Genomic DNA, 22,495 nt, shown 5'->3' with positions numbered 1-22,495 from the left:
TAATATTAACGCATAAGTATTAAAAATGTCTTTGGAATGACTTATTACAATAATCAGTAATACAGTTAATCTAAATAACATGATTAAACAATCATTATCAAATATAAAAAGTGAAAATATATTAAAATGTTCCTATTGAGATGAATGGGGCTTATTTTTGTTGCTGTCAATTAGATATTATATTTGTGAATAAATATCACTTGTTGCTAGAATGAGACTGAATTCAGCTCAAAGATCATCCTATTTTCACTTCTATGGTAGCTAAGAAACCTTCTACATGTAAATAAGTAAGTAGAAAAGGAGTTCTGTTGGAACAATGTCACTTATTCTGTGAGCTCCTTCCACCTTATATATATAAATTACAGTTATCTCTTATTAAAAATTATTTCAGTGGTCCAGACTTGAGTAGATTCTCTTTAAACATTGTGAAAGTCAAATAATTTAAAGCCAACTGACTTGCAAAAGATTTGTTATATAATCTTTGAAGACGTTTACCTTCTTAATATCTACAGCTGCTGGGTGACCCAGAGATTTTTTAAACCCCTGCTTTAGCCTTGTTCTACGAAGAGTCTTTGGGAACTCCTCTTCAATATGAGAATACAACTTCACTTAGCCAGTACAGTTTGGGGAGTCACAGGAGGGATTTTGAAAATTAGTAAGTTACCCTGGAAAATCTGTTAACTGCCCCATAACCATGTCTGTTTATTAGTCCATCGTGAAAATTCAGGCATGGCTGTAACCAAATACCTAAGCCTAAGCCTAGGTCTCTGAAACCATATTATGGATTTTATGGAAATTAGATTCTCAATAAAGAAAATGACCCAAATATGACTAAAATGCTCTGTATTACTCCCTTACCTCTTAGATACTCTGTACTGTGCTGTGGTCAATTTTCCAGTCTCAGGGTCATGTACAGTAGCTCGGCTCAGCTACAAAAAAAGAGAAAGGACAAGGACTTACTCACGTAGCAGGCAATTTTGGACTTTTGTTTGTTTTGTTTTATTTTGCCAAGCCACAGGTGATTGGAAGGGTTTGGATTGGTCTGGATGGTAGGTAATGGTTTCAAATCAGCAAAAACATTTAGAAAGGTGGCAATTAGAAAAGCCACTTCCAAATCAAGAGAAAACAAGTTGACAAATTTTTGTTGTAGATTTATTGTCCTTTCACTTTTTTTTAAAAAAAAATAATCATTTGAAGCTGTATGTAAATGATTTATAGCACTGGTTTCACAGGAACTTTCTCAGAGCTAGAAGTTTAATGTTCTTTAAGTATTATGACAAAAGAAAAATTAGTTGTCTTTTTAAATTCATTTTTGAAAACTCTCACCAAGACAAGACTGTTGTTAAGTCTCTCTGGCAAAGTATAAGGCAACTAAATTTATAAGTAATAGCAGTTGGAAGAGAGATCAGAAAAATAACTCTGTACTTTCCATCGCCAACTTTTAAGTCAACAAGTTTTTTTTTAATATAAAAACTCCAACAGGAGGAATACAGATTACTCCAAAATGACAATGGTATTTTACAAGACCTTTGAACAAATGCCAACAAAATCACCATGAAGGATGATGAATTCACTGCAGCATTTATGAATGTGAGAGAGCTGCAAAAACAAAGACTACTCCCAGACTGACCCAGGCTGCTTCTTTTTTCTTTTTCCCTCCTTTGGTGAGAAGGGAAAAAGAAGAAAAACCTAACAAGCCATTTTCTGGATATTTAATTCCTGACTTGAAGAGAGATGCAAAGCCTGTTGTTAACTCCCTAAAAGTAACAGACCAATTGAAGATTAAAAACACAACTTCTAGTTTAAGGGAAAGACCTGTGAAACACAAAGCCGTTTATCCATGCGTATATAAACAGGTGGTGACTTGAGCTGGAGCCTGAAAATGACCTACTTCCTTCAAATGAATAATTCCTGTAGGATGTACAAAACGCTCATTAGAGATCAAAATATGCAGCATACATATCTCTTACCTTTTGCTAATTCTGTAATGTACCGTCTCCAAGTCTCCTGTTATTGGATTTGAAATGGTGGCTCGCCTCAGCTGTGAAGCCAACCATCAAAATACTTGCATTACAAAACAAAAAAAAAAAAATGAATCACATTTACCCAACCAGTCAGAATTCTGGGATTTTTACAATGGAAGCTGAAAAGAGAAAATAACTCCACAGACTGGTTCCAGTCACCTTGTGTTAAGCTTTGAAAGCCAGTGGTTTCTTTAGGTTTTTGTATTTTTAAAAAAGTTTAAAAATGTTTTTGTTTTGCATGAATAAAGAGTACACAAAAAAGATTAAAAATTAAATTTCTTTCAATGGTTAGAGGATGTGACAATGAAGAAAAATTTCTAAAATGTGAAGTCTAATTTAGTTATAAGAATGGCTATTTGCAATTAAAGATTCATTCCAAACTTCTGATTTTAATTTTTTATGATGATACTGTTTTGCAAAGGTTAATGTTCAAAATTTGTTTCAAGGTTAATCTTGTCTTACTTCAAGATATGTGCTCATATATATTTTACATATACAGTAAAATAATCTTGGACCAAGCACAATGTAAATAAAACTCAAAAATGTCAAAAACATTAAAAAAAAGATGACAGCAGAGATAATATTTTAAACTTTTTTTAAATGGAGGATGATTCTGTGGTTAACAAAAAGAGTATGAAATTCTTACTGCTACTGAATCTCTTGATCAAAATAATAGCATCCCTTTTGAAGACTTTGGCCTCCAAACCTTAACTCTTAATAAACAGTCTACCAAGACACTTTGGTTTACTGGGGTTACTGAACACATCTAATGGATCAAAATAGAAATCCAAAAGAGAATGACAGAATATGATGTAATTATAAGTAAAAATTTACAAGAATTCACTTGTAAAGAATCCATATTTACTAGACCACCTTTTCCATTTTTTAAAATGTAATCGTTGATAAAGAACAAAAAGTAGCAATTTGGAAAAGTAGTAAAACTTAACAACAAAATTCTGACTTTAAGGTCATTCTGCAGTACAGATATCCAGATAATGCAACCTTTATGATATAACGAGGATCAGCAAATGACAGCCCATGGGCCAAATTCAGCCTGCCACCTGCTTTTGGAAATAAAAGTTTTATTGGAATATAGCCACACTCATATATTTTCTATGGCTGCTTCTGCACCACAACAGTAGAGTTGAATAGTTTTTGACAGACTGTGTGGCTGCAAAGCCTAAAAGATATTTCCTCTCTGGACCTATAAAGAAGATATTTGCCAACTCCTGTGGTATAAAAGAGCAAAAGAATGCCTAGCATTTTACTTAATAATCTCTTTATGAAGGTGATGACAGTTTGTATTTTTCTGTCAGGAAGACTAAATATGTTTTAATAACAAGTTAATGGTTATTAAACCATTATGGTTTAATGGTTATTAAGAGCATAAAGGGTAGTCTTTCTCACATTGTCAAAAAAGAGAATTTCTACACTAAACACTAAGTTTATAAGATGGCATTTATGTTCAATTGTGTTTCATTCTTTTTATTTTTATTGTCACCCAAGGACACGGTTACTGATTTTAGAGAGAGGGAAAAGGAGATGAGAGATGGGGAGAGAAACATCAACATGAGAGAGAAACATTGATTGGGTGCCTCTCATACATGTCCTGACCAGGGAATGAACCAGTAACCTAGGTATGTGGCCTGACTGGGAATCGAACTCATGACCTTCTGGTTTATGGGACCTCCAGCCAACTGAGCCACACTGGCCAGGGCCAAATTGTTCTTGTTATTAAAATAAATAATCTATGGGTTGAAGTCAGAAAACTATGATGTTATTACTTAAAATTAGCAGGATGCTTGTGCCAAATTACTTTCTAGTTATAATATGCGTAAAAGGGAATAAAAATACTTCAAGTATTCTTTCAGACAAAAATACAGAAGAATGAAAAAGTTGATTTTTGATTAGTCTCTGAAACTAAAGGACTCTGAAACACATAAAAAACTTTCTCAGAAAAATGCTGAAACAAATTTGTTAAATGTGAAATAAAAATCTATCCATAATTTTCATGATTAAAAGCTTCAACCTATTTTCATGTATAATGTTATTAACAAATGTCACCCCAATAAATTTAATTTAAAAATCCTGTTTTGCAAGATATGTTATTTGCGTTGATAACAAACTGAGGAACAACTGGTATAAATACAGTTTAGTTAACAGCTCCATTATGTTGTGGCAACGATATCTCTATCTGTGGGGTTACTGCCACGTCAATGATCATGTGTAATCTTGCAAAGGAAAAACTGATACACAGGTATAGTAAATTAAGAAGAGAAAAAGAAAGTTATTTACCCTTGGTTTTGCTAGATCTTTGACAATTTCAATTTCTGCATCAGAAATAATATCATGGAAGCGAACAATACGAGGCTTGTCCCACTCATCCTCCTGTTTGGCTGGAGCCAGAATGAATTTAGGATTCCGGTTTCCATCATGGTAGCGGCAAAAGAGCTTTTTCTGTCTCCGAGGAGTCTAAACATAAAGTTAAAAATGATAAAGATGTTAGAGTAATAATATTTTTAATGCCTAATCATGCTTGTGTATCCAGAGAGTTATCTGTGGAGGAAGACACAAAAGAAACAGTTCTTCTGCAAATATTTTGCATCGAACAGGACCTACAGGATTTAAAGAATTTTATCAATGATTAGTTTCAGGGAGAGAGATGGCAGGCCTTAAGTAAGAAAAAAAAGAGGATTTCTTTTTTAACCCTGCTCTCATCAAAATAAAAGTTCAGGTGTTATAAACACGAAAGAAATGTTCATGGAAATATTAAATGAATGATCAGCATTGCTCCAAACATCACAGAGTAACTGGGAAACACCCAGAAAGAGAAAGTTTCTAAAAAGTAAAATAAAACCTAACCAGGTTTTTCTAAATAACTCCCAGTTAGATGTTTGTGGCAAAAAAAAATAATAATAATAAATTAAAGCAAAGATGAAAATGCGTATCTCTGAACGATAGAAAATAACTTATTAAAGGAACCAGGTGCTTTTATTTACTGAGTATTTAAAATAGAGTGGTCCAGAAAGCAAGTATTTATTTTAACCACCTATGTATTATACTAACTACGTAAGTTATTGAATGGTTGATTTTCTCTTGATTAAACAAGTATGTCATATGAAGTAGAAATAATATCAGTTTTTGTTTTAATTATTTGTTAACATACTAAAACAAATGATGATTCATGTTTATTCTCATGTACTTTATTTACCTAGAGTAAAATCCGAAGCTTTTTACCAAATAAATCTTTCGTATAATGATGAGATGAATTTATTCTGAGAAAAACGATGCTTTGATTTTGGGCAGAGTTGACGTCTTGTGTCACATCCACAAACTGGCAAATCAGCAGTCATGTTGTACACTTAGAGTTCTATTTTGCTCTCTAAGAGTTATAAAAAATGTGTTCACTATTAGAAATTTGATCACTTCATTAGATATTTGATGATATTATGAAGCCAGTATGAATTTTTTTAGGTGTGATAATGGTTTTGTGGTTATTTTTTAACAGTCCTTATCCTCAAAAGGTACTAAAATATTCAGATGTGAAGCTTTAAATACTGTTTCATGAGTCTAACAAAGTGTTACCGTCCTTGTCTTTACTCATTAGCTCCCAAAGCAAAAGTAGGCATGTTCTTTCAGGACTCCATGAACTTCAAACACTCAAAGCTGTCAACATAGACAGGAGCTACTTGTCTTCTGTCAGAAGTTATGCTGTCAACAGCAAGTCATCAAGTATCAAAAGTTATCAACACCAAAATGTTAAGTCCAGCTTGAAGTTCGTTAGTTGTAGAGAAAAAGTTACACACTATTTCAATGTTTACACTTAAAAATACTTACTTTAAAAATCCACTATTTCACTTCCTTCTTTGTATGCCCACATTCAAGTGAACACTAGTACCACGTGATATTCCTCAAAAGAGAGTTCCATTATCCGTTAACATTGAGAAGCAATGAATACTCTCTATCCATAATACACATTACCATAAAAAGGCTCTGAAAAGTACTGAGGCTACACAAAAACCTATGCCTGTTTTCCAGATTTGAATGCTTTTGTTTTTGGCCTATTATCTACTACCATTCTAAAGCACTGGTACTCAAAGTTATAAATACATAAATATAGATACACAATTAAACAAAGGGATATTTATAGACACATTTTAGTATTTTAAAGAATAAATGTCTTTAATCTTTAAGTCTCTTGAAAGTCTTTTGAAAGTCTTGCAAGTCTCTTGAAAGTCTTTCTGCATTTTTAATATTTCTGCACTAGACAAACATCTTACTAAGCAATCCTGTCAAGGCTGACTAGCAACAAAACCAGAAGAGATTATTGTATAGATGAATTCATTGCTTCATAGGATGGATTAGAATGGTGTACTGTTTCTACTTAAGACAGCTAAGATCTCTTTTGTATTAAGATATAAGAAAAAAATTTATCACTTCCTTTAAATTATCTGATCCTTCGCCTTTTAAACTATGAAAAGTGTAATATTACCAAGAATACATGTAATGGTGTATGATTCACAAGCGTTATTTTAAAACTATTTTACTAACAGTTGGAGCATATTAAGTGTGACACAAAAAAGGTGATGTGGCACACTATAAAACTTTATGCAGTAATTCTGATTTTGATCATATAGGCAAATATAAAAATACTCAATCCTCTCTAGAACTATGTACACACACATGCACACATTCACACACAATTGGCTTTTCCACTTTACCATTTTGATACCCTCCCCACGGCACAGCATTTCGTACTTCTGTCTCTCTGGCAGGTAATCCACAGCAGCCCCTTTTTTCTTCAGTGTGGTTTTCTGATCAGATTGGTCATCTGAAGCAGACTTATTGACATCTTTTTCTTTAGCCATTATATACTCAAAATATTTCAAGTTACCATTAGCTCTCTGATGTTCAGGATCTAGTAGAAGAGAAAGAGCATGTCCATGAGTAAGCTTACAGTTGTTCAAATATCAGAATACAATAATATAAACAGAGAACCAAACAATTTACCTTCCAAACCAGGAAGAGGCATTAGTAAAAATTATTATGCTAAAACAACAGGTGTAAACCAGTACTGCCCCAAGTAAAGCAGGACATACAGTCACCCCATATAAAAAGGATCCTGGAGACAGAACCAGTCATTTACTTCAAAGTAGCAATTACTGCTTCTACTTTGAGAACTTACTAATTAGCCAAAGGAACTATGTATGATCAATTTGATGTCAAGTAAAATTTTAAAATATTTCTCATTCTTATTTTAAGCAATGGAAAAGATTTTTCTGACACTGAAATGTAATTAACATGGGAAAGACACTGTGTAAGTTCAAAAGCAACCTTTACCACAGATAAGTTATAAATGCAGAACACAGCCTACTTCTGAGGGCTGAGTGGATTTTAGCCCCAAAATTCTAAATGAGACAGACTAGAAAAACTCAAGATATAATTTTCAAATAAGCCAGAATCCACTAATTGTCTCTGAATTGCTAGTCATAATTTTTAGCTATCTTTTAGTAAGGGAAAAGAGAACTTACTCCACCCATTCAGAAGAAAACACACACATAAACACACAAAGAAAAAAGGCAGAACAGTATATAGAAACTTCACTTGTGACATTAGTTGAAGTGTTTAGGAAATCTAGCCTTATTTGTAAAATATTTCTTGTCTCTGAGAAACTGCTCACAATGTATGTTGTGATATACAATATGAGCCTAATTTTGTAAAAGAAAGGGAAAAGTGTGTGTGTGAAGGGGGTATACACAACAAGGAAGCAAAAAACTTATAGGTATCTTTGGGTGATTGAACAATGGATGACTCTTTTCTATCTTTTTCTATTTTTAAAACTTTCGTGCCATAAGTAAAGTCATTTAGGTCTAGAGGAAAAAAATCACTGAAAAATACTAAAAAAAGAATACTTGAATTAATAACTCAATTTGTTCATTCAACTAATAAATCACCTAATTATCAAAAGTTCACTTTCAGGTGACCCATCTTTTTGAGCTGTTTCACTCTCCCGACATACACATATTTATTTATTCATAAAATAATTAATTTTTTAAGTTTTAAGGCTTCATTACATACCAAAGGCCACCTGAATTAATTAGCATACAACTCCACCTCCAGAGATTCCGATTTAGTAGGCCTGGGTGGAAACCAAGGAATTTTCATTTCTAGTAAGTATCCAAGTAATTCTGATGCACATGGACCCTGAATGATACTTAGAAAAATGCTACATCTCTATTTAATAAAATACTAGTGTTAAAGACCTCTTAAGACATCACATTTTTCTAATATTTGAATATGACAAATATATTTTCAATGTATTTATTTCAAATCACTCTTTTTGAGTATGAAACGCAATTAACAAAAACATCCTTTAAAGGAAACATGACAAAAAACATTTAACATAGCAACATGGTAAATAAACATTTTCGACTGAGTTAGCTAGCTAAGGTTCAATTTTGATATTCCTGAAGAGCACACAACAGAGAAATGAAACACAGTCGCTGCCACAGTACCATTAGGTGAGAAAAAGCAGTTGCCATTTATTTAGAGGATAATCAGGAAGAGGATATGTTTGATAAATGAGGCACTTGAATTCTAACAAATAAAAGGTACCAAAACTATATGATGAGATATATATTCAAATATATCTATATTACATATACCCTTGTATTAGGCCAAGTTAACATACCTAGTTCAAGAAGCTTCTTTGTGAGCGAAAGTGCCTTATCGAGGTCTCCCTGCTGGTACACCGCGTAGCTCAAATAATCTAGAACAGAGACTTTATCAACAGAAGAGACCTCGCCTTCCTCCAACTGCTTTAGTGCTTGTTCCATCCACAGTTCTGTGTGGTAATAATCTGCTTCTGTGTAGGCCACTTTACCCAACTCGAAACAGTCCTCCACAGTTAGAAAAGATTTGTGCTTTACTCCTGTGGAAAGAAAACACAGGACTTTAGGATTCTTAATACTACTCTGCATTTATTCAGGACAGCAATTTTTGACCTTTGTAAGCTCATGGCACACATAAACCAATTACTAAAACTCTCCAGCATACCAAAAAACATATTTTTTGCCAATCTGACAGAAAGTAGGTATAATTTTGATTCATTCACATTGGATGGCTACTGTTGTGTATCTAAGGGAAAAGAGGTCAGTGCCCCTGACTAAACAGTCAGGTACTGCATGATTTAAAAATTCTTGTAACACATCGGTTGAAAATTGCTGATTTGGGACTATACAGATTTCATTTGAACTTCACAACAATACTTGGAGGTAGGAAAAGCAGGAAGGAATATGTTAAATCTATACATAGAAATTTTATAAGATAATAAAACATGGCAAGAATCACACAGCAACAGGGCACATGGGACCTAGCTATCAAGATGTCAATTATCTTTCACTGCCTGGCTTACTTCCTTAGGACTCACCTATAAGTGGAACCTAATTAACAAAACAAACTGGCAAGCAAAATATAGCCAAAGACTTGAAATCGACAACAAACTGATAGTAACCAGAGGGGAGGGGAGAGGGAAATAACATGGGAAAAAAGGGAAAGGGACATAAATGAACATGTATGAGGGACCAATGGACATAGCCAAGGGGGGGTAGGATTGAGGGTGGGAGGTGGGTGTGGGTAGAGCAGGGGAAATAGTGGTGGGAAAATGAAGACAACTGTATTTGAACATCAATTAAGAAAGTAAAAAACAAGTCAATTATCAGTCATTTTGGTTTGATAACCAAAATGAAACATCAATAAAGCTGAAGCATGCGATTTTTCTAACACATCAAGAATCACCTTATCGGATACATTTATCTTTCTCCTAACCAATAATCTGGGTAAGAGGTGAATGGACAAAAGAGAAGCAAACCTGTCAACTGGCCCCTCCCCTGCTCCTCCTTTTCTTTCCCTTCCCAACAGCCTTAATGATATGTAATTCACACACCATAAAGTTCACCCATTTAAAAATACAACAGCTTTTGGTATATTCACAGAATTGTGTGACCATTACCAGTCTAATTTTACAACATTTTCATCACCCAAAGGAGAAACCCTGTAACCATTAGCAGACACTACCTATTTTCTCCCCCTGCCTATCCCAGGCCTAGACAACCACGAATCTATTTTGTGTATCTACAGATTTGCCTATTCTAGTTATTTCATATAGGTGATATCATGTAACATATGGTTTTTGTGACTGCCCTTTTCACTTAGCATGTTTTCAAGGCTCATCCATACTTTCCAAGGTTTCTGCATACTTTTTATTGCCAAATAATAGTCCACTGTATGGACAGATTACACTCTGTTTATCAGTAGGGACACTGAGTTGTTTCCACTTTTTGGCCTTTATGAGTAATGGTACTATAAAGATTGGTATACAAGCTTTTGTGCAGACACATGTTTTCATTACTCTTGAGTAAATATGTAGCAGTAGAATTGTTAGTCAGATGGTAATTCTGTTTAACATTTTCAGGAACTGCCAAACACTTTTCCAAAGTGGCTACAGCCCATTTTACAATCCCAACAGCAGCTATGTGAGGGCTTCGATTTCTCCATAACTTGTTATTGTCCATCTTTTTAATTACAGACATTCTGGGAAGTATGAAGTGGTATTTCATTGTGGTTTTGATTTGTGCTTTCCTAATGATGATACTGAGCATCTTTTCACATGCTTATTGTCCATCTGTATATCATTTAAAAAAATATCTATGTAAAGCCTTTGTCTATTTAAAAATTTGGTTGATTTGTATCACTGATTATTAGAATTCTTTACATATGCTACATACAAGTTCCTTATCAGACATATGATTTTCAAATATTTTTACCTACTTTGTGGGTTGTCTTTTCACTTTCTTTTTAACTACCCTAGATGTTTTATTCCAGTGTCTTTTCACTTTCTTGATGGTGTACTTTGAAGCACAGATGTTTTAATTTTTATGAAATCTAACTAAATATTCATATTTTAAAGAACAATGATCCTTACTGTCTACTATACAAAAAAAATCATCTCAGGTTTTGCAATATTCCCACACACAATCTAAACAAGTACACACACTCCAAAATTACAAAGCATATGATATAAAAGCTCACCATGAACACAATAAGCAGAAACTATTCACAAATAATATCAGACATCCCCCAAGATCTTCAGACATTGGTATTATCAGATTAAGAATACAAAATAACTATGAATAAAATGTTTAAGGAAAGGGGAAAAAACAGAAAATAAGAACATGTAAGATACTCAAAAAAAACAAAACAGGAAAAACAGAACTTCTAAAAATGATAAATACAATCAATGAAATCAGAACTTATTGGTCAGGTTAAACAGCAAGATAGATATAATATAAAAAGAGAATAATAAACCTAGAAGAGAGAGCTGAATCAATTACCACAGGATTAATGACCCAAGCTGCAGCAAGGAGGAGAGATAAATACTGTACAAAGGGCTATTAAAAGCAAGGAAGAAAAAATAAGGTCTAATTATGTCTTCTTGGAGTTCCAGAAGAATACAATAGAGAGAACATGGGAGAGGCACTATTTAAAGAAATAAGGGTGGACAATTTTCCAGAATTAAAACACATGGAACTTCAGATTCAGGAAGCACAATGAATCCCAAGCCAAACAGAGTGCATGTGATGGCTTCTAAAGTATGTGTTTTTTTAAGCAGGAGGAAAATAATTCTAAAAGAAAAGTCTAAGACACAAGAAAGAAGGATAAACAAAGAAACTGGTACACATATGAGTCACTCTAAATTAAAGAAAAGTGAACTATCAGGTTGGCAAAAATCCCAAAGTTTGACAACATTTTTGATGATGCTGTGGGGAAACAGGGACTCTTATAGATTGCTAGTGAAAATACAAAATGATGCAACTACTATGAATAGAAACTGGGACAATATTAGCAAAATTATTTACATATTCACTCTTTGATTCAGTGGCATCACTAATAGGAAGAATATCCCAAAGATCACTTAGCAAAAATGCAAAACAGCACATGCACAAGGTTACTGGCAGCATTATTTTTTGAAATGTGGAAGACTGCAAACGAACCAGATGTGCATCAATAGGGGCCTAGTTAAATAATCTATGGTACTTCCATGAAACAGTGTAACATGCAGCTATAAAAGGAAATGAGGAGAATTCCTATATACTGAGATGATATAGGGCATGCCAATAAATCAAAACACCAAAGTACAAAAATTATTTATACGATGCTACCTTCTGTGTTTATGTTGACATGAAATAGGAATATATATTTGCTTATATTTTCTAAAAGAAATGGAAATAGACAAACTAATAAAATAGTAGTTACATACAGGAAGAAGAAAGGAACAGAAACGAAAGCAAGACATCAGTGGATCTTATTATTCTAGTCTGAAACTTGAAAGAAAATAAAAAGTTTTGCAAATAATATGAGAGAAATGAGTGAAGGTGGTCAGAAGGTAAAAGATGTATCTTTCACCTATTAAATAAATAAGTCCTGGAGCAAAAAAGAGAACTCATGGACATGGACAACAATGTGATTACTGGGGGGGTGGGGGCAGGGAGTTGGGTGGAAATGGAAGAGGGTGTAAGGGGGATAAATGATAATGGAAAAATACGATAAAAATTTAAAATAAAATAATTAAAAAATAAATAAGTTCTAGGGATGTAACGTACAGCATGGTGTCTATAATTGATAACAGTATACTGTACTGTATATTTGAAAGTTGCTAAGAGAGTAGATCTTAAAAGTTCTCATCACACATGAAAAATGTAACTATGAGTGATGATGTATATGTCATCATTTCATAATACATACATGTGTCAGGTCATTATGTTGTACACTTTAAACTAATACAATGTTATATATCAATTATATCTCATTTTTTAAAAGTTTTTTGGGGTGCCTCTTTGTTAATAAAAACATTAATAACAACATTTTGTTGTTTTAGCTTTCACAAGCTTTTAGCCCATTTGATTCTCATGGCAATCTAATGAAAAGGTATTATTTCAGACCCCAAAATGGATACTGCCCACTATGCCACTTACAGTTTCATGTTCTATATTGGCCAATGTGTTATCACGCTTCACTGCCAACACATTTCCAAATAGATTAGATACTTAGAAACCAAAACAATATAAAAATTTTGAACAGAAGAGGACAAAAATAGGGTATGAACAGAAAACTAAGCCTGTAATTAGTTTGCTTTCAGTAAAAAAGATACAGAAGACTAGAAAACAAAAGAGAGAGAGGGGAAGGAGCAGGAAGAGGGAGGGAGAGGCGGAAGAAAAGTTTACCCAATTTTTGACAACAATGTTGAAAGTAATTGTGAGACTCATGGTGGTTTAACATTAATGTCAAAATATCTGGTCTCCTACCCCAACTTCTCTGGCCTATGTAAATGGAGGGCTATAGCATTTTCATAGATTAGAAAATTCTGTATTGTTAATATGGCAATGCTGCCCAAAATCTACCCAAGATTCAACACAATCCCAGTCAAAATATGCCTACAGGCATATTTGTGGAAACTGACATACTGATTCTAAGATTTATAAAGAATTTAAAATGGCCAAAGCAATTTTAAAAAGAACACAAATGGAGGATATACTCTCTAATACTTGATTTCAATACTTTATAAAGCTTACTTTATATTTATATATTTATATATGTTACTTTATTACTCACTATAGTAATTCAGACTGTTTGCTAGTGTGTAAGGATGGACATATACATCAATGGAACAGACTCAAGTCAGGAAATAGATCAAATCATTTTTGACCAAGACGCCAAGGCAATTTAACAGGAGAAAGAAAAGTCTTTTCAATAAATGTTGTTCAACCATTCATATTTTTAAAAACAAACATTGTTCCCTACTGCCTGCTCTACAAAAAACATCAACTCAAAATGTATCCTATAGCTTAACGTGAAATCTGAAACTATAGAACTTCTAGAAAAGAAATAAATATTTGAGACTTTGGGGGAGGCAAAGTCAGGAACACACCAAATGTTGGCGAGTATGTGGAGGAACTGGAATTCTTAAACACTGATGATAGAAATATAAAATGGTACAACAATTTGGCAGTTTTTTAAAAGTTAAATGTACACATACCATGTAACCCAGTAATTTTGTAGGAGGGTAGGAGGGTACAGCCAGAGGGTCCCCAAAAGAAGGATTTGTAATGGGGTTCAGAACTCAAGGTGTCCAGGAAATATTAGAAAGATATATAGGATATCCTCACCCTTCACCACAGGTGTGAGTTGAGGGAAGGAACACATGAAGCAGGGCCATTGAGAGCTGTTTTGCATAGCAGCTAACCTTTGCAGCTACCCTCTGGCATGGTCATTTCACATATCTATAACCTTTAACTTGTTGCATAGATATGTTAAATAGCTGTGGCCATACTCTGAGCCAGAGGGATGGAAGGAACTTCCCCCCAAGATGTAACTGGGAGGCAACTCCCCCTAGTTACAGCGCCTGCGTGAGAGCTTGGAGATGATTGGCTCCACAACATGGGGCCACCCCTGTGCAGACTCATGATGGAGCCCAGTAAAGCCGGAAGGATATTTAAACCCAGACTCAGTGTCCATTGAAGAGAAGCACGCAGCTGCAGCCATGTAAGGAGGGCCACGCACTTTTGACACAGGGGGACACTACCCCCACCCCACCCCCCGCCTTAGCCATGAGAAGAATCACCATGCAGCTTGCAGCTTTAGCAAAGAATCACCACGTGGCTTTAGCAGAGAACCACCATGCAGCTTTAGCTGGAGATCCCAGCAACACAGCTGATGGTGCTGAGAACCGAGGGATGCCTATCAGCCGAGCATGGATTACTAGGAAGAACTGGGAGCTGCCTGAGCCATGGACTGCTATTTCTTTTCCTGAGATACGGTACCCCAGACTGGGCAAAGGGGGGAAGGAAGGACTGTGTATTTGTAGGTGTTTTAAGGGACTTTGCGATTCTAACGAAGACATTAAGTCATTACTCTTAAGGCTGTGTAACTTGAATAAATAATTCCTTTCCTTTTCACCAATCCCTAACATGGAGAGCTATAATTCTCTGGCTTAGGGAAAGGCAAACCTAGTACAGGGGGACCCCAGGAGAAACGGGGGTCAATTTGGTAGCATTGTGGGACCCTCTTCCCTGGTGGCCAATCAGGGAGGATCATGGGAGACCACATGCACAGTAGCTTTAAAGTAATGCAACTACTTGTACATGCACAATAAAGCCCACCAAAACTAGCCAGGAAGGATCTGCCCTATAAGAATAGAGTCCCTCCAGCCCATGAGGTCAATCTCTGCTTGGGAGTTGGCCTGCTCCCATGTTCTCTACTATAAATTCTGGGTGTTCGGTTCAATTCTTTGTCCCGATCACTAAGAATCTGGTTACCTGTGCCCACCTGTGACAATTTCACTCCTACGTATGTAACTAGAAAATTAAAAATTAAAAAATTAAAATGTAAAACTAATAATAAAATAGAAAGAGAACGATCCCCCAAAATCAGAGAAAAAAAAAACTGAAATAAATGAACACAACTGTAAAATACATTGAGGGCATAACCACACAAATAACATGTTTTTAAAACAGTACTTTGATCATATCTAGTATAATATATTCTAAGGATAAAAAGTACAAAGAAATAAAATGCATTCAATAGTCTTAATGCCCCTAGTGATACAGGTACTGTTATTTTGAAATTACCTTAGGCATAGTATAATACAAAGAAGTAATTATGTTAATGTCATTGGAACCAAGAGTTTCAACATAAAAGAGATACAAGTATAAACTTTGTAACCTTAAATTTGAATTAGAGTTAACAATATGAACTCACATACCTGTATTTATTGAATATACCTAGAATCAATGCCAAACTCAACAGCAATAAACATCCCAAGAACCTAGCCAGACTCTGCTCCCTAAATGTCATCCCTCATTAAAAAGAATCAAAGCTCCTTATAGAAATGTCTAATTCCTGTTCTAGGATAGAAATTTATAAGGTAAGCCTGGAAAAAAATTGGGACACAAAGCAAAGAAGCTTCCTTGACAGCAAGGAATAACAATAAAATCACTTCAGAAAGACCAATTAGCCAATCTAAAGAGGTCTCCACTGACCTAAAAATGGGATAATCTGAACACCAAATGAAATAATGAATATAACTGATTGAAAACTGACACAAGAAAAAGAATCAAGGATTTATCTCACCTTTCATGTATAAATTATATAGTTCAGGGTAACCAAGTGGTTCCTGCAAGAAAGTTCTTATTTATAGAATTCCAGCTAATAAAAGTAGAATGATGAAATAAGAAGAGTCACCTTTTTGCAACCCCTAATGAAATAGTTCTAGGCAATGATCATCAAAGGCTGTCTAATGCATTAGACAAAATTCTAATTTTGTCTAATTAGAATTAGAGAGAGAACTTTATATGGAGGTATCAGTCACCCACCACTGAAGCTACTCATCAATCAGTATCACAAGAAGTGTTATCAGGTCATGCAATTTAACAGAAAGTTCAAAGTGCTACCTATAGAGTTAACTTAAAAATGAATCTAATCAAGCCTCAGGCTAACCAGTTTGCAGGAAACAAGAGTTAGAAGAACAAGTTAACAACACAAAAGAAGAAATCAGACAACTCCAGAATGTGGTACATTCCACAGGACATATGCCCAGGTTTTTCCAACTAATCAATGAAATGGGGGAAAAAAAAGGATGAGAAGGAAAAATAAAAGAGACTTAAGAGACAAAACCAAAATATGCAATTGTAAAAAGACATCTTTGAGATCACCAGAGAAACTGAGCACTAACTATTAAATAATATTAAGAAAACATTGTTAGTTGGTTAGGTTAGATACCAGTGACTACATTTTTAAAAAGGACGTAATTAATCAGATATGCATACTGAATTACTAATAAATAAAGCCATACAATGTCTAAGATTTGCTTTTAAAGCAGTAAGAACAGCAACAAGAAAAAGTGGAGGAAACAAAACAAGAATGGCAAAGTGTCACAAACTTTTGAAGTTGAGTAATGATGGATAAGTAAGAGGCTCATTATATCACTTCCTTTATTTTTTTTATATTTAGTATTTTCCATAACAAAATGTATTATAAATAACACCAAAAAGGAGAAAGTCATGCCCTATAGGGCTCTTTTTATGCCTTATAAAGAAAATCACATAAGTGCCTTTTTGACATTAACAAAAATGAAAATGACTACTATGTGAAAAAGTAAAATATAATTAGATAATAAAAATAAATAATACTTACCTGACAACATTTCCCTTCAAATATACACTACTGAGAATAAATCAATATTGTGCTAGAAGTCATTCTTCCAGAAAGGTAAAGTTTTTAAAACAAACTATTGGTCAAAAGCAGACTAACCAGTTTCTCTGATCAAACAGATAAAATCTTATACATTTAGTTAAATGTCTGATGATATCACAAGGGAAACTGGCAGAAAAGGAAACACAATGGTGTTTTACTTAATACATTTTTATTCAATACACTTCAAAGAATCACTAAATTGGCTACAACCAAACTCAGCTATATCCCATGGTGTCAATACATTTTTTAAAAGTCTAGCAGAAAGGGAGTTTATTAGAAATAAACTAAGAGGGAGTAAAGCCATCGTCATATTTTGCTAGTGATCAGACATTCACTGTCTAAGGGAAAGTATGCCCTAGGCTGAGGATGGCCTGTCATATTCCAATAGCAGGCAGAGTCCCAGCATGGAGGTGTACACACTGAAGGATCACACTGATCAATACAATCAAATATTCAAATCATACAACTACCCCCATTCACTTTTTTTTTTGCCTCCTGTTAGTCACTTATGGATAGTAACTTATTATCAGTGTATCCTAAGATGAAGATGAAGATCCACATTTATCACTTTTCCCTTATGTCTCTACTACACACTCCACTCTAGGAAAAGATACCATGAAACTTAATAGTTTAACATGATGCAATTCCAGAAACCAAAGAAACATATCCCATTTTGACTCTCCTATTGTTTTTCAGTTATGAGAACTGGTGTACGGTTCTAAGAAGAACTTACAATGCAGCAATTAGGACCTCAGGGATGTGCAAAAGACATAAAAGAACATATATCATAAATCCATGTACCGTAGGTAGCACCGGTAATACTTTTTACATGACCTGATATTCTGGCAACATTATTTCAAAACATAATGGAAATAGTAGCTCTTTAGCTATTCTGCTTTGCTAGTTATTATCTCTACTCTTCTTACCTACTGATCTACTCACAATTACTAAAAGCAGAATGTCTGACAAATACCATATGATCTCACCTATAAGTGGAACCTAGTCAACAAACCAAACAAGCAAGCAAAGTAGAACCAGAGACACTGAAATAAAAAACTGACAGTAATCAGAGGGGAGGTGGGAGGGGATAATGGAGAGAAAAAGGGGAAGGGTTGTCAAGGAACATGTATGAAGGACCCATGGACAAAGCCAAAGCGGGGTAAGATCGAAGGTGGAAGGTGGGAAAGGCTGGGGGAAAGTGGAGACAACTGTACTTTAATAACAATAAAAAAAAAGCAGAATGTCTCAGAATCAGACTCTTAAAGGAAGGAAATAAAAAAGTGATGCAACATCCCATTAAAAGCAGAATGTCTGGGAATTAGATTCTTAAAAGAAGTGATGCAGCATTTCAAAGGGAAGGCTATTTCCAAAATAGAAAACATGAAAAGAAAAAATAAATAGGCAAGAAGATAAAGAAAATGAGATAAGGAAAAGTGATGTTGGCAGAAAAAGACTACAAAAACTTTCATACAAAGGGCAAATAGAATTTGATAAGAAATAATAAGTTGTACATTTCTTTGATTCTAAGGAATTCGCATGGATGATTGACATTAGCACATCAGACTGAATGTAGCAACCCAAATATGAGGTAACCTAACACCAAAATGAGTCCTTTTAATTTATTATCACAAAATAAACTATATTACATGATACTTCAGGTAAATTTACTTAGAAATACATTTTTGTTCATCTATAAACTGGAACATTTATTTTAAAAATTCTTATACTGCACAGGAACACTTTGTGGATAAGAACTTGATCTGTGTGAGAAAAACATTTAAAATGCATATACTTGGGAGGCTGGTATGTGCATCTAAGCAGTATGACACACCCATAGCTCAGTGAGCTCGAGATTTGTGGGGAATTTACTCCCTGGTTTAACAACCTTATCAACTTACCAAGATAGTCATGCAAGTGACCAAGAGTGTGAACATTCAACTTCCACCCAAAGTAAATACAATTTTTTTGTGTGTAAGACATTCTTCATAACCCCCCACCACCAAATCACAGCTAAAAAAAAAGAAAAAAGTACGGTATCTTTGGAAGACATGGATCTATTCAACAAATCAGAGTTAGGGACAACCTGAAACTAAAGGACCTGTCTATACTGATACTAATGCATATACTTACCAGATTTTATTTTTTAAAGATTTTATTTATTTTTAGAGAGGGAGAGAGGGAGAAAAAGCAGGAGAGAAATATGGATATGCCAGAGATACAGTGATCAGTTGCCTTTCACACACCCCCAACTGGGGACCTGGCCTACAACTCAGGCTTGTGCCCAGACTGGGAATTGAACTTATGGTCTTCTAGTTTGCAGGTCAGTGCTCAATCCTCTGAGCTATAACAGCCAGGGCCAGATTTTATATTAAAATATTAACAAAGCATTTCAAACCAAAGAGAACAAGAAACAGACAAAATGAATCAAGAAGTAACATGACATAAATATAAATTCACTGAAATAAACATTTATCTGATTTTTTTTTGTTTGCTTGTTTGGGAACAATTAAAATCATCCTTTCCCTACAACTCTCACCTCCATCATTCACACCTAAACTATACACTACAATTTTAGGTCTGACAAAGCCAAGGGTATGCAAGGATATGAAGAAATGGGAACTCTCATATATTGCTGGTAAAGTGTAAACTGGCACACCTGCTCTGGAGAGCAATCTGGTCATATCTAGTAAAGGTGAAGAAGCATATACCCTGACTTCTTATACCCTAGATGAACTCTTCCATGTGTGTACATGGACATAAACAGGGATGTTTGCTAAAATCTTGTTTAACATGGCAAAAAAATCAGAAACAATCTTAATGTCCATCTATCCATAAAAGAATAAATTTTGTCATATACTATATACAGCAGTCAGATGACTGTGACCAACATGGATGAGTTTACTCAAAAACACTGAGTGAAAGGTTACAGAAAGATACAGAGTACAATATATTATTTGTTTAAAGTGTAAAAACACAATACAATATATGTATTGTAGTAGAGCATAAAAGACGGAAGAACACACACCAAGTTCAGAAGTCATTACGTCTAGGAAGAAAGTGAAGGTGCACATGGGGCCTTTATACATAAATGTGATCTTTCACTGTTAACAACAGAGAAAGGTTTGTAGAATAAACAAACAAACGAAAAGCCTTAAAAGGTTTATTGGTTCACTGTAGTGTTATTTCTACCACTTACAAGATATAATATGGCTTAGGAAATTTCAGCCACTACACTTATAATGAATTTTCATGAAAAGGAAAATTCTGTAAGAACTAGCCCAAAACAGTGACTTGAAGAAGAGAATTCAATGAGGAGACGCAAAGTGCATGAGAAAAGATAAACATTGCCCAGACAAAAAACTACACATATTCTTAGAGTGGTTTATTTTCAGTCATTCTCTATGAAAAGTCTTACCAACTAATCTCTAGATTAAGGCTAGGTACTCAGAGGAACAAATGAATTCCTAAGAAACACAACAAAATCAGGTTTAAATAATATTCAATGCCATTTTGAAGGGAAGATAATAAAGTTTCAAATGAAAAGAAATGCAGGAAATTAAATGAAATTTATTATCCCCATATACACAAAATATGCTTCTTTTGTGTTCTCTATTTTTTTAATGGAATCCCTCTAGCTGTTGAAGCAGCCAGAAACTCCTATCAAGTTTATCATCAAATTCTACTGCTCCATCTCCTAGGTAGCTTGATAACCTATCCACTTCTCTCCATACCCACTAGTTACCAATGTCATCTCGTATTTAAATTTTTACAACAGCCTCCTCCTGGATTTCTTTTTCCTTACCCCCAGGTCTCAGTCTAATCTCCATTCTGCAGCCAGAATATTTCTAAAACCTTCCCTGGTTAAAACTTTTCAGCGGCTTCTCATTACACTAAGAATAGTAAAAACCCAGCATGGCTTACAAATCCCTTCAAGAGATGGCTTTTGCTTACTTATATAGCCTCATCTCTTACCCCAACTCATTTATTCATGTCCTGAACAAACCACTTGTTAGATATCTGATATTAAATGCTCTCACCTCCTCTCTGGCCTTTATACATGTTCTCGTGGATTAGAATACTTTTCTTATGCCCACTTCTCCTCTTTACCCCCATTTTCCTGGATAAATCTTAGCTATTATATCTCAATGTTTTGATTTTTTATTTTATTTTTTGATTATAGTTTGCATTCAACACTTTTTTGTATTAGTTTCAGGTGTACAGCACAGCAAATACATTCATATAGGTTACAAAGTGTTCCCTCTGATAGTTCAAGTGCCCATCCATTACCATAGATAGCTATTAAAGTATTAACTACAGTACCTATGCTTTACCTTACATCCCTACCACTACCTTGTAACTACCAATTAGTACTTCTTAATTCTTTCACCTTTATTAACCCTGTCCCCACAATACCCATCCCCTCTGGCCTTCATTAGTTTGTTCTTTGCATCTATAAGCCTGTTTCTATTTTGTTTTATTTTATTCTTTAGGTTCCATATATAAATAATATCATATGATATTTGTCTTTGTCTGGCTTATTTCACTCAGCACAATACCCTCTAAGTCCATCCATGCTGTCACAAATAGTAAGATATTCTTTATTATGGCCAAGTAATATTCCATTGTATATATGTACCATAACTTTTTAATCCATTCATGTATTGCTGGACTATATCTCAGTGTTTTTAATGTTACATCTGCCAGGAAGTCATCCTTTACACCTCTTATCAAGTCCAGAATTAGGTTTCCTTCTATGTGCTCCCACATATCCTCAATTATCCCCATTTAGGCCTTCTTCATACTATATCATAAGAATGTAGGCACCCTAAGGGCAAGAGCAGTGTGAGTCTTATGCATTACTGCATCCCCAGTACCTAATATAATGGTTGGCACACATTAAATAATTAATGTCTCTTAAATAAATTGATGTTTTAAATCAGAAGCCAATTTTTCAAAATAAAGTCATAATGAGAAGTTTTTAATGTATACTATTAGTAGAAACAAAATAAAATTTTTAAATTTACACATTTCTGGAAATCCAAGTAATGGAATTAGTCCAGCTTACTAGAAATTGTATTTGACATTACACCATGATTAGTTTTCCCACTTGATACTTCACCCCTAAAGAATGGAGACAAACAATAAAACATCTTAACAAATAA

At 34.3% G+C, this 22,495-nt stretch overlaps 1 protein-coding gene across 3 annotated transcripts in view; it reads right to left on the bottom strand.

The window, feature by feature from the left end:
- P4HA1 (prolyl 4-hydroxylase subunit alpha 1) overlaps positions 1-22,495 on the bottom strand; it is an 82,755-nt gene that overhangs the window by 29,359 nt on the left and 30,901 nt on the right. For 2 of the 3 annotated variants that reach the window (XM_028512131.2, XM_036026807.1), the window contains exons 6-9: positions 8,716-8,955; positions 6,746-6,942; positions 4,320-4,496; positions 1,971-2,041 (exon numbers count right to left, since the gene is read on the bottom strand). In XM_028512131.2, the coding sequence (XP_028367932.1) occupies positions 1,971-2,041; positions 4,320-4,496; positions 6,746-6,942; positions 8,716-8,955 (685 nt within the window). Of the gene's footprint in view, positions 1-858; positions 930-1,970; positions 2,042-4,319; positions 4,497-6,745; positions 6,943-8,715; positions 8,956-22,495 lie in introns of all 3 variants that reach the window. The other variant, XM_028512130.2, reaches the window with a different exon arrangement.

Source organism: Phyllostomus discolor, chromosome 5, assembly GCF_004126475.2.
Source record: "Phyllostomus discolor isolate MPI-MPIP mPhyDis1 chromosome 5, mPhyDis1.pri.v3, whole genome shotgun sequence".
Classification (NCBI taxonomy): domain Eukaryota; kingdom Metazoa; phylum Chordata; class Mammalia; order Chiroptera; family Phyllostomidae; genus Phyllostomus; species Phyllostomus discolor.
The sequence above is the reverse complement of the archived record's forward strand: the minus strand, read 5'-3'. Positions and strand labels throughout refer to the sequence as shown.